An 18,150-nucleotide genomic window follows, 5' to 3' on the forward strand; every position below is an offset into this window, starting at 1 on the left:
CGTAGCTTCGTAGCTCTGGTTTGTCATTGTCCTTTTGTCCTGTTGTTTCTTCAACGAAATACTGGTGTAAATTCTTATTTACTGTGCGCTGCCGTTTTGAAGGTGCGGAAGTAACATCCAAATCGGTGACCGCATCCCACAGCTCTGTGAACTTGGCCTCACAGCGGAGTTCACTCACACACTTAGAGGCACTCGCGACCAGTTCCAACCCAGTCAACAGGTCCATGTCCTCACTTTGCAAAAGCTTGTTAGGGCCATCCAGCAACATCAACACTGTCTTTACAAAGTGTGCGATGAACATAAACGCAGCTGAGAAATTTCCCTCAAAAGCCCAATGGCCTCCATCCTCACCTCAGCACCATATGTGCGCTCTGCGTCGATCTCCGAAAGCAAAGAAATTATCTCCTTGTAAGACTTATGATCAAATTCTCAATTACCATCTCATTAGCTCCAGAGTCGTCTCCACACACGTTGTTGTTGGTCAAAGTCGTCTTTGTCAACGACGAATCTTTAAACCACTTTCTTATATCCATAGCTTTGCTGTAGGTCTACAAAACCGCCAAAATTTGATTCTGAGATCGCATGCAATGCGCAGCTGAGCTGCGCAAAGGAATTACGTATAAACAATTCTCTATGCTTAACTAAATGAATTGCATGATTTATATATATATATATATATATATATATATATATATATATATATATATATATATATATATATATATATATATATATATATATATATATATATATATATATACTTACACACAAACTGCATATTGTAATTTGAATAAATAAAACTACTAACACAAAAATAACATATTGAAAGGTCTGCTGCTGGAGACTTGCCATTGGCTGTTGTATTTGAATAATTAATGAAGTAGGTCTTTGCAATGTTTGGGTGCTGTTTTGGGATGTTTTAACAGTCATTTATGAATATAATTATATTTCAAGTTATGTTCTGTGTAATAATGCGTTGAGTAATGAATTTTCTGAATCATTTCTGAAGATAATGTGTATGTGTTATGCATATCTACCGCTGTAGAGATTACTGTTCCTGTGAGATAAGTTCTGCTGAAACAACTTGATGAGAAAGTGAAATTGATCACAATCGTAGGCTTTTAATATCAAACGATTAGGGGAACATACTAAGTCATTTGGGGGGGGCACTGCCTCCCCAATGCCCCCCTTGGCGACGGGCCTGTAAGTGTGAGTGAGAAACCGATCTGTATTTAAGTCCTTTTTACTACTTTCACTCACTTCTCTGCTAAGAGTTTTTTTTTTTTTTTTTTTTTTTGTGGTGATTCAAATTCTTCATGCATATCACCACCTTCTGGGCAGATTGGAGAATATATAGTGAAATAGGATTTAAAATGTACCTGTTTCTCACGCACACCTATCATATTGCTTCTGAGGATAGGGATTTAACCACTGGAGTCATGTGGATTACTTTTATGTGCTTTATTGAGCGTCAACATTGTGGTCACCATATACAGTACTTGCACTGGATAAACCTACAGAGCTTATATATTCTTCTAAAAACATCTTTGTTTGTGTTCAGCAGAAGACAAAAAGTCATACACATCTGGGATGGCATTAGGGTGAGTAACTGATGAGAGAATTTTCATTTTTGGGTAAACAATCCCTTTACCATACAAATACCACATAATTACAAAGCAAATCTAAGGAAAGCACCAACAGAAATTATGATATTTTAATTAAGTTTTGAAATAGAAAGAGGAAGTAATATCACAATGGAATATACAGTTTAAATTTTGGAAGAGTCAGTAAGGTACAGGACGAGGCCTATAGTCTAAGGGTGGGGCAGCTCAGCCAAATATTGTGAAGCAAGATCATAAAGGGCTCTAATAATTTTGATGACTAAAAATATAATCAGCTAGCATTTTCTTACTTTTACAATATACACAATTAAAAGTATTACATTTTAATTGTTCATAATTTGCATATAGAAATGTACTATACTTTGTTAATACACACACTGCATAATACACACACTGTATTATGCAGACTGTAGCTGGTTCAGACATAATATGGCCAAAGGTCCAAAAATGTATTGCCAGCCCAGGGTGTGTTTTCTCTTATACCTCATTCTTTTTTTCATACTCCTCCTGCCAGGTGTGTACAACCTTACTGTAGGCTTTGTAACGGTAACACTTTGATGTGGCACATGCAGAATGGCTGCAAATAAGCTCCAATATAAATGTGGCACATTCTGACACAATTCTTATAAAATAGGAGGCATAAATGTAGAACTTCAGCTGAGTACAATACAGTAGTTTTATGTTGTGTAATGAAAAACATTATCAAACGTTATCAAATCATTTAACAAGAGTTTTGGCTAATGTTTTTAACATAAGACTGGGCTGTGTTTATATATAATAAAATACAGTTAACTCAAATGGTTTATTTTCACCTGACTTACTGTACGTTTGTATCTTGTATCTGACTGGACAGTGTAAAATACTAAGAAAAAGATACAAGTGCTCTAAGTTGGACAGTTGGGTGTCAGTTCTATGGGATAATTCAAATGATCAGTATTCTGTTCTGATATGCATGGGACACCAAACTCTGTTGGTCTTGGCTTTTAATGAGAAAGAATCTAAAGATATTTATCGTAATAATGTAGTGTAATATGTAACAATATGTGCTATAAAATATCATAGCTTAACAAGCACACATGGGCCCTGTATGTTATTTTACGAAGACATAAACAGGACAAGCTGCTCTGCAAATGCTTTGCACCTGAATGCAGCCCTTTGTGGTTTTAAATATGGGTTTGAGTGCACCTCACCTGAAATATCTTACAGTGCTCTGTACATATAAGTTAAATGTATACACTGAGCCAAAACATTATGACCACTCACAGGTCAAGCAAACAATGTTGAATATCTCCTAACAAGGCCACATGTCAGAGTAGATTAGATGGTAAGCGAACAATCAGTTCTCGTAGTCAACGTGTTGAATTCAGGAGAAATGGGCAGCAGTAATGACCTGAGCAACTTTGACAAGGCCCAAATTGTTATAGTCATATGACAGGGTCAGAGCATCTCTGAAATGGCGAGGCTTGTGGGGTGCTCCCGGTCAGCATTTGTGAGTACCACTGGCAGTGGTCAGAGGAGGGACAAATCACAATTCAGTGACAGGGTATTGAAGCCTCATTGATACACATGGGCAATGAAAGCTATCCCTTCTGGTCTGAACCAACAGAAGTTCTACTGTGGCACAAGTCACAGAAATTTTCAATTATGGTTACGAGAGGAATGTGTCAAAACACACCCTGCTGCATAGGGGGATGTATAGCTGCAGACCGGTCATAGTGTCCAAGATGACCCCTGTCTACCGTTAAAAGCACCTACCATGGGCACGCACGTGTTGGAACCGTACCTTGGAGCAGTGGAATAAGGTCCCCTGGTCCGATGAGTCCTGTTTTCTTTTACATCTTGTGGACGGCAGTATACATGTGTGCCGTTTACCTGGGGAAGTGATGGCACCGGGATGCACTGTAGGAAGATGACAAGCCAATGGAAGGAGCTGCTCTGGGCAGTGTTCTGCTGGGAAACCCTGGGTCTGGCCATTCATGTGGACGTCAATTTGACACGTGCCACCTACCTAAACATAGTTGTAGGCCAGGCACACCCCTTCATGGCAATGGTATTCCCTTATTGCAGTGGCCTCTTTAAGCAGGATAATGTGCCCTACCACACTGAACACATTGTTTGGAAATGGTTTGAGGAACACGATGAAGAGCCCAAAGTCCGATTGAGCATCTGTGGGATGTGCTGGACCAACAAATCTGATCCACAGAGTCTCCGCCTTGCAACTTACAGGATTTGAAGGATCTGCTGTTATTGTCTTGGTGCCAGATACCACAGGACACCTTCAGGGGTCTTGTAGAGTCCATGCCTTGGCGGGTCAGCACTGTTCTGGTGGCACGCAGTGGACCAACAGCATAATATTAGGCATTATGTCATAAAGTTATAATGTTTTGGCTCATCTATGTATAAAAGAAATATGGAACAATCTATATAATGCAATGTCTCAGTCATTATTCATTTGTGAGCAGTGTTGGGTAAGGTATTTTTTAAAGTAATCCACTATAAATTATTAACTACTTCTCTAAAATGATAATAATATTACTTTACTTATTACTTCATTGGAAAAGTAATCAGATTACTAATTAGATTAAAATTAGAATTTTTTTTCAGATTACTAATTAGAAAAAAAAATTCACTCAACAAATTCAAAATTAATATTTATTTTCTCCTTGTTCATTGTCGCATTTAATAATATTAAATATTTTTGGCATGATTGTTGGTGCTAGACGCGCTGGTTTGAGTATTTCTGTAATTGCTTGGGGGATGGGGGGGGTTGTGCTGTTGTAAAGACACCCCTAATTAAAGCCTGTAGCCCCCGTTCTTGGGGTGGAGAGGCAACAACAACAACAACAGGAGGACCATAGTGTTCCTAATAAAGTGCTCAGTGAGTGTATATAAAAAGTAAGATAAAAGGTAGCAGTTTTGCCCCAACTTTCACATATCTTGTACATTTTATCACTTTCTGTGGAATTATTGCCCCAGGCTTTTGTGTGACCATGGTAACAATTTTCACCAGAATACCATAAATAATACCATAAATAAAGTCAGAAGTATTAACTGTCGTTATATTGAAATTGTGGTAGGCTATATTTTTTTGTAAGGGAGAGAAAAGTGAATCAGAATATGCAACAAGATAGGCTACGTTTATTCCTTTGCGAGTTCTACAAGCATTATCTAAAGGATAAACACTAAGTTGTACATAGTTTATAAACCGGAGCAAGTTTTTTTCAATGTAAGAAGTTCTCTAAGCAACTTGGCTGGGCAAACGATGTCCCACGGCCGGACCAATCTGGATGGAGTGTTGCTAGATGTGCATGTGGCGCTGCCCAATGGTGAGGAATGGAGGTTGTTTTGAATCGGCGAGACTGCCTGGCCAATCAGACCGGTCTCGTATTGAGCTAGCGCGAGGCTCAGCGCATGGGGTTTAAAGAGGAGAGAGAAGGGAACACAGTGGCGAGATTTCTATCAACTCAACAACACAGGTACGGAAAAAGGCATCTCGTATTTAACACAACTCAGTTCACTCGTGTTTGGCTAAACTAATTACATTTTATGAATATTAATGGGGGTTTTATATAATGTGAAAATACTTTTATTCCAACAACGCAAAAATGATAAAAATGTGAAATTTCATTAATTGGTTGAAATATGAAGGTCAAGAAGGATATGTGTATATCTGCGATTAATTTACTAGTCTTTGCGTGTTGTTTTCTAAGGATTTGTATAAGTGATTTCTAAATAATCACATAAATGTATAGAAATATATAAATTGACTGAGTTTGTTTTCTAGAGGTCAGACGTATGGTAATTTCCCAGATATATTGTTATCAGCACCATATGGTTTACCTTTCTTTTAACTGAAATATTAAAAGTTATTGAACTGTGATTTTTTTTCGGACTGTATTCTTCATACGCATCGCTGCTGTGTGTAATACTGAATATGGCTCGCTCTGTCCTGTTTACGAACCACCCTTCTTTCATACAGACCGATTTCTATGACATCTTCGTTTAATGGTATATTTTAAATGCGAAATCATTCGCTTACGCCATTACTTTTTGCTCTCTATTCTATGACTTTAAAGGCGAGTCAGTATAAGCGCTGGGAGCATGTTATTGCATTTTCATTTTCCAACTCAAACAAGCGCGCTTGCCGTGCATTAAAATGGCTGGCGATTGAAACCATTGACGAGCAGCTCTCCCTTCACGCAGCAACGACGGAATTTTTTTAGACAGAAAACATGCATCTTACATGCATAAAAAGCAGTTCCGTTTGTTTTCGCTTAAGATTGTTTATCTCTAACTTTCCGTATTAAAATAATGACAATTTTTTGCGATTTATCACCCTTTTGAGCGTGACAGATGCGCTGGATATTCTCACATCGGGAATGGCTGGCTTATAGTCTTTGTTAAGGCAGCACTGCACCAAGCGACAGCTAGGGCTCGAACTTGGAAAACACTTAAATACAACAAAATATAACTTGACAGCTTTTGCAAATCGTCTGGAACAAAAACATACAACGTTTTTTGTAGTTAATACATATGTTTTTCTTTTCATTAAAGATCAGCGATAGCTAGAATCGCCATTTAAATCCGAGGGTGTGTGTGTGGCTTTGTTGCAGGCAACCCATCTGTTTGCATGTTCTGCAAAGAAGCCATTTTAATGAATGAAGCATCGCAAAGAACAGCAGCGCCCAGGCAGTTACTATATATAACAGACACTATATACTAGTGGATATGAAGGAAGCTATTTGCACAGTTTAAACCAGAATAATAATTAATTTACAAGAAAAATACAAACAAGGAGTAAAAGACTGACCAAAATAAAGAACAGTTTCTGTCATAAGGAGGCATTTCACAAAATGGAAGTTGAATTATTCGAGTGTTGACTTTTCTGTTTTTAGCGGCATTTTTTATCATAGGCTAACATCACACGAACGCCTATAGTGGCACAGTGGGTCTGAAAGTAGTTCATGTTTGATCAATAGAGCGGCCCAAACTTTTGGTAATAAAAGAAAACAATAAAAGGTGTATTGCTAATTACTCCTGGGCTGTGCCAACAAAAATATAAAGGGGGCACATAAAATATCCCCCCAACAGAGCATTGAACACAAATCAGCCTCATTAATAATCAGTTCACATCCCCCACACAAGACGGACGGTCTGCAATTCCCTTTGTGTAATGCTTTGGTAATAACAAGTCTCATCTTGGTTTGAATAAGCCCTGCATTTCAATGGTTTTTACAATGTACCATGCCAATGTAGGCTATTAAAATACATATACACAATGAGTAGAGCTGAAGTATTATTTGGTTTAATGTTTTAATTTCAATTTAATGAGTGTTATTTAACCTAGTGTACATAAATAAATAAAAAAAATGCATAATAGTATAGTATAAAATAATTTCAAAATAAATGTACACTTCTTAAAATGTTCCTTTTTTTTTGTCAAGACACTTAATATTTCCTGTCACATATTTAGATATATTTTTACAGAACAAGAGAAGGTATTATTGGACACAGGACCCCTCTCATCTTGCAAAATGGCAAAAGGGGACCCCAGGAAACCCAAGGGCAAGATGTCCTCTTATGCCTACTTCATTCAGACATGCCGAGAGGAGCACAAAAAGAAAACCCCTGAGATTCCGGTCAGCTTTTCAGAATTCTCCAAAAGGTGCTCTGGAAGATGGAAGGTCAGCTCTAGAGTTACATTTCCCAATTAATTGCTGTTTATTGATTGTGTTCAAGATAATCTATAACTGATCTTTCGGCCTTCATTGAAGCCATTTACAGTCGTTAATAAGAGTTTACTCACATGCTATGCAATAGAACACATTGGATTTAATTTGATTATTTAATATTAATAATTTAATATTTGTTAACTTAGGCAATGTCAGATAAAGAGAAATCCAGGTTTGAGGACATGGCCAAACAGGATAAAGTGCGTTACGATCAAGAGATGATGCACTACATGCCTGGCAACAAAAAAGGCAAAAAGAAGGATCCCAATGCCCCCAAGAGACCACCGTGAGTAGTTCTATACTACACAACTTTTTTGAATTATTCAGAAAATAGCAGTGTATATGAAGTCATTATAAAGGCTGTTTGTTTGTTACTAGGCTAATAGTGCATAATACTGTACAAATCAGACAGGATTACAAGCATATCTAGTCATTACATTTCAAAATATTTTTGTCCCGTATTGCAATTTTTTGACTTTTGAATTAATCATCATGTAGGACTTTTATATTATAGAAATAGTGATTAAGTATGACTGCATCTAAGAGACACAATAGTTTTTCTCTATTTAAATGAATAGTAATTAAAGACCCATACGTGTAAAGATGTCCGTTATTTTTACGTCACTTGGCAAATAGTTTAAATATTGCTCATGAACAGATAGAATTGAGTACTTTATTGCCAAATGTACTGTAACTTTTAGTTGCTTTTATTTTTCGATTCTTAAATCCCAAGATCAATCTTTTACTCTATGCACAATCCTCCACTACAATGAGAGGAAATCACTCAAATTTGCAACCAAATTTCACGCTATGCGACTACAATGTATATATACACTCACTGAGGACTTTATTAGGAACACCTGTACACCTACATATTCATGTGATTATCAAATCAGCCAAACATGTGACAGCAGTGCATTGCATACAATCAAGCAGATACCAGTCAGTAGCTTCAGTTAATGTTCACATTAACCATCAGAATGGAGAAATTTCGACCATGGCATGATTGTTAATGCCAGATGGGCTGGTTTGAGTATTTCTGTAATGTTGCGTTCACATACAACGCGAAGCGAGCGGGCGAATGGCGCAACTCGAACACGAAAAATCGTGTCTTTCGCGTGAGTTGACATTTTTCACCACGAGCGAAAAATCTGCATGAGGCATTGTCGCGAAAGCCTATCAGCATTGAGATTGTCCGGATGTCACTGACATACTGACGTAGTAGCAGAAGAAATCTGGAAAAATTTATGAAAAAATTGTTGTAGCGGTGTAATAACCCAGAATTGTATGACACTCAACTCAACTCAATTTTATTTATAAAGCACTTTCAAAAACCACACTGGGTACCAAAGTGCTGTACATGGAGTAATAAAAAATAAATAAAATCACATTAATACAGCTTAAGAATGCAAAAAAACATTTAAAACCTATAAAACAAGAATAAGATAAAATCTACCTAGTACAAATTATAATGCAATTAATTAAAAGCTATTGAAAATAAATACGTTTTTAAGGCACCCTGGAAAGAGAATAGAGACGGAGATGATTTTATGACCAATGGAAGCTCATTCCAAAGTCTAGGGGCTGCCACCGCAAAAGCTCTATCACCTTTAGTTTTTAGGCGAGATCGAGGAACTGACAGACACAGCTGATCACTAGAGCGGAGAGACCTTGAAGGTTGATTCAAACTTATTAAGGCAGAGATGTACTCAGGTGCAAGACCATGAAGAGCCTTAAACACATACATCAACACTTTGTACTTGATTCTGTATTGGATCGGTAACCAATGTAGTGAAATCAAAACTGGGGTGATATGGTCTCTTTTCCTGGTTCCAGTCAAAAGCCTAGCAGCTGAATTTTGGACCAGCTGCAGGTGAGAGAAAGAGGCCTGACTCACACCCAGATACAAGGCATTACAATAGTCCAATCGAGAGGACACAAAGGCATGCACAACATTCTCCAAATCATCAAAATAAAGGATGGGCTTCAACCTTGCCATAGTTCTAAGATGGAAAAAACTATTTTTAACCACAGCATTTATTTGTCGATCAAACCTGAGCTCAGAGACGAATATAACACCCAGGTTTTTTACATAGGGAAGTTTTTTCCCTGGAAGCAGTGACAAATTTCTTTCTAAATTTAAGTCACATCCCCTTTGACCAAAAACAATAAACTCTGACTTATCCTCATTTAATTGAAGAAAGTTGTTTGCCAGCCAACACTTCACATCGGCCATGCATTTATGCAGAGACTCAAAAGAGTGGTGATTCCCATGTTTAATAGGAAAGTAACTTTGAGAGTCATCAGCATACAGATGATAGTGTATGCCATGCCTCTCAAAGATCTTTCCTAACGGAAGCATGTAGAGGGAGAATAAAACGGGTCCCAAAATGGAGCCCTGAGGAACCCCACATGTTAAAGGAACAACTGATGAATAACAGTTCTCTAAACAGACTGAAATCGTTCTACCCTTGAGATATGAGGAGACCCAATCCAAGGCTAACCCCTGAATACCAACCTGGTCTCTTAGGCGATTGATAAGTATGTCATGATCAACCGTGATCGAAGCGGCACTAAGATCCAGCAGCAGAAGACCAACAGGACTACCAGAATCCACACCTAATAAAATATCATTTAAAACTCTCAACAGAGCTGACTCTGTGCTATGACCAGCTCTGAAGCCTGACTGAAATTGATCGAGCAAATTATTGATGGCTAAAAATCATTTAATTGTGCAAGCACCGTCTTCTCTAATATTTTTGACATAAAGGACAATTTTGATATAGGTCTAAAGCTGTTCATATCAGATGAATCAAGGTTTGCTTTCTTAAGATGAGGCTGAATAACAGCATGCTTAAAGCAGTTGGGAACAATACCAGTGGTCAGGCTACTGTTAATAATCGATAACACACTTGGACCAATTGATTCCACCACCTCTTTAAACAAAGTGGATGGAATAACATCACACATAGAACCAGTAGGTTTCATATGTGCAATTATATGTTTGAGTTGAGACAGGGACACAGGTACAAAACAGGTCAATAGATTTTGCGGAACAGGATAGGTAACAGGATCATTACTAGTAGGTAAGATCTGTGAGCGTATACCAGAAATTTTAACAGTAAAAAATGTTAAAAACTGCTCACATGTGTCCACCGAAGGGAGATGGGAGTAAGGGCAACTGGATGAAGAAATGATGTAATAGTAGAAAAGAGAACTTTAGCATTATGACAGTTCTTTGAAATGATATTAGAAAAATAGCTTGATCTGGCTAATTTAACTGCTCTTTGAAATTTAGTCAAACAGTCTCTCAAAATTTCATAGGACACTTGTAGTTTATCTTTAAGCCACTTTCAGCTCAGCCTTCCTGCACTCCTGCCTAAGAGCACGGGTATTACTATTCAACCAGGGCTGAGCCTTGACTTTTTCTTCCTAATTTTTAATGGAGCCACAGTGTTTAAGATGCCAGAACATGACAAGTTGAACTGGGAGACCAAATCCTCAGGCCCCATATCAGAAAAAGGAGACTCCAGCAGTGATTTCAGTGGAGAAACATTAAAAGCAGCTGAAAAACTACTAGCAGTAGAGGGAGTGATAAAACGAGATGTGACAGCAACAGGGCCATCATTAACTTGATCACTGCATGAAAAATGTGGGTTAAAAATAACAGTCTTGTGGTCTGAGAACACAGTGTCAGCAATTTGCACATTGCTGATAGAAAAACCCAGAGATAAAACCAGATCAAGGGTATGACCTCATATATGTGTAGGGCCAGCAACACTCTGAAATAAACCAAAAGAATCTAATAAATTAACAAACTCTTTGACCAGTGGTCTCGAAGGACAGCACACGTGAATATTAATATCCCCCAAAATTAAAATGTTATCTGAGCAAGGATTAATACCAGATAAAAATCTGAGAACTCATTTATAAAATCTTTGTTATATGACGGTGGTCTGTAGATGAGGGCACATAACACAGATTTAAATGAATTCAGCATAATAAGCTGAGCTTCAAATGTAAAAAACGCCTCGGTGGACAGAAGCCTGCATTTGAACTTGTTTTTAAAAATAACTGCAAGGCCCCCACCCCTACCGACTGCCCTAGGTGAGCTAAATTAACTACAGTCGGGAGGTAAAAGTTCTGAAATAGGAGCCATGTCAGCGTTGCTGAGCCAAGTCTCCGTGAACAAATAAAAAATCCAATTTCTGAGAGAGAAAAAGATCGTTCAGTATAAAAGACTTGTTAGAGAGAGATCTTGCATTGATCAAAACCATTGTCACAGAGATAGAGTCAGACGAAAGATGAGAAGTCACATATGTATTTCCCGACCTACCGCTACCCAGGGTACGTGAGGTTGTTTAGGTTAGCACCGCGCCTTCATGCCGCCACCTCGAAACCATGGTCCGCGATGGTCGCCACCCTGATCCAGATGAAGTTGGATATACAGGCACCAAATATGAACCCCTCAGAGTCGGCAGCACTTCAACACCATCCCGCACTGAGGCCACAGATGAGAAGAAAGTAATCCTTTGCGACTTCTTCGACCTCACTAATCGTCCAGCCCGCTTTCGACGCCTCCTTCGCCGTTTCCTCCGCAAGCACATACACCCAGGCAGGTGGCAGACTTGCGTCAGCGTGACCGGCGCAGCATGAGAAGGGAACCACCAGTTGACACTGGGATCGCGTATCAAACAGTCAGTTACATCCGTTCGTAAATTTGAAAGAGCCAAGCGATCATAGACCAGAACACAGCAAACCGTGCGAGAAATAAAGCCAATGATAAAGATAAAAAATAGCGTTAACATAGGTAAGTCACGTTGGCCATGACTGCAAGCCGGTAAACAACCTGGCGCCATCATGTCCAGCTATGGAATCGTCAACCAACCGTATTCCTTGACACAACGTCATCCATGTACAGAGACCGTACGAAAATAGACATCGCTTGGAGTAAAGTGAGCGAGGAAGTTGGACTATCTGGTAAGTTCTGAAAATATGCGCGTCTACTTTATTCCAGCTATTGGTTGTACTTTAATATGAACCAAGTCGTAGAAGCCCCTCTTCCTGTCCTCCTCCTGAGCAATACTCGCAGGTTCGCGTTATGCCGAGTTTACACTACACAATTTTAAGCCTGATTTTCGCTCGCCGACAGTTTTGTGGAGATCACGACAAAAGCCTGAAATCGTGGGCAAATCGGAGCTCGCTCCCACGAGCAACGATCGCAATGTATGAACTATCAAAGACGCAATTTGAGAGAAGCACAGACGCGTTACCAATGTCAGCAAGATATTTAGAATGTTCAATATCTGAACCAGTCGGCGATTCCAAATCGTGCAATGTGAAATATGTTTTGACTGAACTCAACAGCAGTGTTGAACTATAGCCAATGAGAGAGCAAGAAACGGGGCACAGGAAGTTTCAGTGTGAGTCCTGATGTACCTGCAACAGGCTACGGTATCGAGAATGTGGAACATTGGCAGGAGCACCAGATTTTATGTTTCATCTGAACTGTACCACAACCGGGTGGAGAAATCGCCAATTCTCTTGGACAGTCAGGTAAACAAATAGATAGATTTTTCAGTATTAGTTACTTTTTCATATTGTAACCAATAAAATATATGATGCCTTGAGGTGATTAAAAACACACACATCATATTCTGAAATGCACAACATATGATCATGCATTTTTTTTCGTATCTCGTACCACTTCTCGCGTGTATTCTGTTGTGAAACGTAATTTGGAGTCCAGGCAGAGTCGTCGGGGATTCGTCAACAGTGAAATGTCTTGCAATGTGTTCACCCATGTTGCCGATTCCTCATGTAATTTGAAAACCCCACGACTTATATGCCAAGACAGACAGTCGTGTAATATAAATAGTACCATGATCCGACGTCTTTGAATGTCATGTAGTGTGTAGGAGGCATTACTCGCATAAACACAAGTTTAAACATACATTTATAATCCAGCGGTCAAACTCACGTGAGCAATGCGAGGCGAAAATGTTCCTTGCATTGTATGTGAACTGCTGATCTACTGGGATTTTCACGCACAACAGTCTCTAGAATTTACTCGGAATGGTGCCAAAAACAAAGAACATCTAGTGAGCACCAGTTCTGTGGATGGAAATGCCTTGTTGATGAGAGAGGTCAATGGAGACTGGTTTGAGCTGAAAGAAAGGCTACAGCAACTCGGATAACCACTCTGTACAATTGTAGTGAGTAGAATAGCATCTCAGAATGCACAACATGTCAAACTTTGAGGCAAATGTGCTACAACAGCAGAAGACCACCTCAGGCACTTTATTAGGACCATAGTGTTACTAATAAAGTGCTCACTGAGTGTATTTTGCAACTGGCTGGTAAATGTTTAGATTTCACTCACTAGTGATTGTATAGTATAGTGGTTCAGTAAAAGTTAAAAGGGTAAAAGTTGTACCGTGTAATGTGTGTCCATAGACGAGATCTATGCGACTCATTTGTCATTGAATAATTTCTCCTTTACATTGCATTACATTTACATTTCTGCATTTGGCAGATGCTTTTATCCAAAGCGACTTACAGTGCACTTATTACAGGGACAATCCCCCCGGAGCAACCTGGAGTTAAGTGCCTTGTTCAAGGACACAATGGTGGTGGCTGTGAGGCTCGAACCAGCGGCCTTCTGATTAACAGTTATGTGCTTTAGCTCACTACGCCACCACCACTCTGTCCTTTACACTCAGTTGTTGATCTAAAACAACAAAAAATAAATATTACATTTTAATCATGCTTTGCACGGATTAGGTTAAGCCATTCGAGTCCTCTCTAGTTAACATGCGCTCATTTACAGACGCTTTTTACAGAAATAACGGTTTTCTTAAAGAGACAGTACCGTTATTAGCACGTGTTTAACAAATCGGTGTAGGGCTGTAAATAGTACAAATCATGCAATTAAACAATAAACATGTAACAAATAATAATATATGCAATATAGTATCATATTTATCGATTTAATTCATGGATTTGTTATTTTAAAAAAAGCAATAATGTGACCAAACTTTAAAAAAACAAACACTAATAAAATATAATTAGTAAAATTAATGTTTGTTTTAATGAGCCTAGTTAGAAGGTCCCCTGTTTAATTAACAGCATTAGCTGGGGAAAATGTATTTCATATATAAGCATTACATTACAACTGAAATATATCAATATAAATCGATATCGAATCAAAGTTGGAATCAAATCGAGAAATCCTTGGAAATTGGAATCAAATCGGGAAATCTGTATGAATACCCAGTCCTATAAATCACAGTACAGTGCATGCAGTTCAAAAAAGAGCATGCAGGTAGAAAAATGAGTTAAATTTCATATTGTGCATTTATAAATGAATGTTGCTGTCTCTTTATGATTCATCAGCTCTGGATTTTTCATATTCTGCTCGGAGCACCGTCCACAAATCAAAGCTCAGTACCCCAGCTTGGGCATTGGAGATGTGGCCAAAAAGCTTGGCGAGATGTGGAACAGCCTTGGAGATGCCAACAAACAACCCTACCTAATAAAGGCCAACAAGCTTAAGGACAAGTATCAAAAGGCATGTCTAGATCTATATTCTTTAATACGAATAGTTGTCCATCATGGAATATGTTCATATAACAATTCCAGTGCTTTACAATATAATATTATTTTCACAGGATGTTGCAGACTACAAGACGAAGGGCAAGGTTGGGGGCGTGCCCATGGGGATGGGAATGGGTATGGGAATGATGGGCAATTGTATGGCTCCAAAACCCATGATGAAGAGCAATATGGATGATGAAGAGGATGATGAGGATGAGGAAGATGAAGAGGATGATTATGATGATGATGATGAATAGACTTTCATTTTTGTGTGTTTGATCAACAGTAATTACTATTTTCTCTCATTGAAGTACAGTAAGATACGGAATACACTGGTGGTCTCTCATAGCTCCATTATTGTTTTAATAGAGGTGGAATGTTTTGTGTACTGTGGGTGAGAGACTAACTACCACAGCATCATACCTCCAACTTGTGTGTGTGTGTGTGTGTGTGTGTGTGTGTGTGTGTGTGTGTGTGTGAGAGAGAGACTGAATGCATGTGCACATGTTAGGATTTCATATCATCATCATTGCCCAGTGTCTTCCTAGCCCATGTTTGTATCCGTTTACCAATTGTATAACAAAAAGCATTTAAACGACATACAATTTCTCTAAATGTAAATCCCTGACTGATATATTTTCTTTTTTCTCAGAGTTCTCTGAGATTGTTTGTAACTCTGTATATGGTTGAAATTGAGTAGAGATTGTTTCATGGTTGTAGTTTGTTGCATGTGAAAGGTGTCATAGTTTGATACTGTGCACCAGTATCAGACATTTCATGCTGAACAAGTCATTAGCTTCTGTTCCTTTTCCCTGTCTGTTTTAGGAAAACCCTGCAGATGAGTGCAAAAGAGCAATTCCTACCAGCACATCAATTAGTCCTACTGCAGGGGTGTATGCTCAATGTTGTCCACTATACTACATTAGATGTTTGCACATCTGAGATCAATATAGGAAAGATATTTATTTTATCTTTCCTATTTATTAACTACTGTGTGATCTAGGAATGCGCAGATATAGAAATACAGATACCCAATAATTATTTTTTATGTTATCTCTGAAAACAGATGCGTTGGCTGATATTATAAATCAATAAATCAGCATTCATACTAAAGCTCCAAACAATATTTTACATGTTTGTGTAAAATGAGGGGAAATCAATCTGGCATAAAAGAATAATGTTTGTATTCAGGAAAAAAAAATGTAAGCCCTAATATTATCTGCTTCCAAATTTCAGCAAATGCTAATATTGCCCAATGTCAATATGGTCTCCAATATATTGTGCATCCCTAGTTTATCCTTATATGTTTTCTTGAATATAAAGTGTGAAGCAATGCAACAGCCGATGAAAAATCTGTACTTATCTGTATCTACAGTTTTCATTTTATATGTTTGAAGTTTGCGATTAAATTGAAACATTTTTATTCCTGTCTTATACATGTCTGTACATAGACCAAGAATATAGGATATACTGTAAATATTGACCTAAAGCTGGTGAATGTGGATAAGCAAAAAGTATGCTAGTTTGCAAAATACAAATAGTAAAATGTTGCAAAACATTGGGCACAGTTTCTCCCCAATATTACTAATATTTTATTTGTACCACATTTGCGACATGATGAAGCTTAAGTATACTTCTTTCATCAAAATTCACTTAAAAATATAATTGATAAATGAAAAACCAAACTTTCCTACTTCTTAAAATGCATAATGCAGTGCTGTCTATCATATTTACACCACATCACATAATGGCCATAGGTGTATTATGGTTAGCAAACTTTAAACAGTGTTCAGTACCATAAACTGTGTGCTGGATGCCCCATAACACTGTTCTTCCCACAACAGGGTAACCGAAATCTAAGATTCTGAAAAATTAATCAGTTTAAATTTCTTCCAATTTTCTTGCACCTTCAATCACAGTGTGGTATAGACTCCAGCTTTTCTTAGACTTGCTTTTTCTTTATAGACTTGGTATGTCAACTTTGTTGATACCAAGGTTTCAGAGTCAATGAGATGTTGAAGCATTTTCCATAATCTAATTATGTTTCTAAATTAAGGGGAAATATTTGTATGATTTGGTTGTTAATTTTACCGTACTGTTGTCAGGTGCGTATTTTTTGTGTATTGAAAGGATTTAAAGTCTTTAATGAGAGAAATTAAAGGGTGATTAAGGGAAATTAAGTTTAAAGAGGGAGCTTATGAATAGCTGAAAGCCAAATTTAATTTTGATTATAGTCTTTATAAACCTCTGATTAACGTTTATTTGTAAGCAATATTTAGATGCACATTCACAGTCTGTCCATGCTGAACGTTATATTTGTATAATGGGACCCACTGTGTGATGAAATAGATACTGATATGATCACAATTAGAGTATTGCTTTTATCTGAAGTGGAAAAAACACTACAAGGATGAATCTATACAATTTTGAGAAAGATTTGAAAGGTGCTTTCTTGCTAAGTTTTCAACAATTTAAGGTGGTTCACTGACAAAATTCAGCCCTAAGCTTAATTCTAGAAAAGGCATTGCAAATTAGAGTCCCGTAGAATTCAGTTTGACATGCAAGAGGAACTCAGTAATTCTGTGTACTATAATTGAACACCCATTATTTCTGAGAATAGCTACAATACAGCATTTAATAAATAAATAAACAAAAATTAAGCAACTTTGATACTGCTATACTCATACCCACAGCTAGCTCTTTTAATGTTACACAACAGGTTAATTAAGAGTTTTGTCCTTTCTTATTGGTCAACTGACCTGAGAGTCTCCTCTTATATCAATGATTGCATTCTTTTCTGATGCATGACCACATAGTCATTGACATTTTTAGTTGAATATGTAAATAACTGTAAACTGGTGTTAAAAACATGAGAACAGTGAAAGATATCGGAACAAAGGTTATTTTCAACTGGTGCATTTTGTATAACTGTAAACACGTTTAATGTTATTTTTTTCTTCAATGCTTCTTTCTTTCTTTCAACATATTGTGGGACAAGCCTACATTATTCTCTGTGGCAATCAACAGCATGCCAAAGATACCATTGAGAGACAGTTGTGTTAAATGAATATTCCGGGTTCAATTCAAGTTAAGCTTAATCTACAGCATTTGCAACTTTGATACTGACACAAAAATAAATGTTGGTTTGCCCCTCCTTTTCTTTAAAAAATGCAAAAATCTGAGTGATAGTGAGGCACTTG

The 18,150-nt window shown here is 37.7% G+C and overlaps 1 protein-coding gene across 1 annotated transcript; it reads left to right on the forward strand.

The window, feature by feature from the left end:
• Nucleotides 1–5,026: 5,026 nt before the first annotated feature.
• LOC127661933 (high mobility group protein B3-like) lies at nucleotides 5,027–16,373 on the forward strand. The gene is made up of 5 exons (XM_052152901.1): nucleotides 5,027–5,098; nucleotides 7,096–7,306; nucleotides 7,501–7,640; nucleotides 14,750–14,924; nucleotides 15,025–16,373. Exons 1-5 carry the CDS (start codon nucleotides 5,034–5,036, stop codon nucleotides 15,205–15,207), a joined length of 774 nt encoding a protein of 257 aa, XP_052008861.1. The 5' UTR covers nucleotides 5,027–5,033; the 3' UTR covers nucleotides 15,208–16,373.
• Nucleotides 16,374–18,150: the final 1,777 nt, after the last annotated feature.

The sequence above is a fragment of the Xyrauchen texanus genome, chromosome 2 (assembly GCF_025860055.1).
Source record: "Xyrauchen texanus isolate HMW12.3.18 chromosome 2, RBS_HiC_50CHRs, whole genome shotgun sequence".
Classification (NCBI taxonomy): domain Eukaryota; kingdom Metazoa; phylum Chordata; class Actinopteri; order Cypriniformes; family Catostomidae; genus Xyrauchen; species Xyrauchen texanus.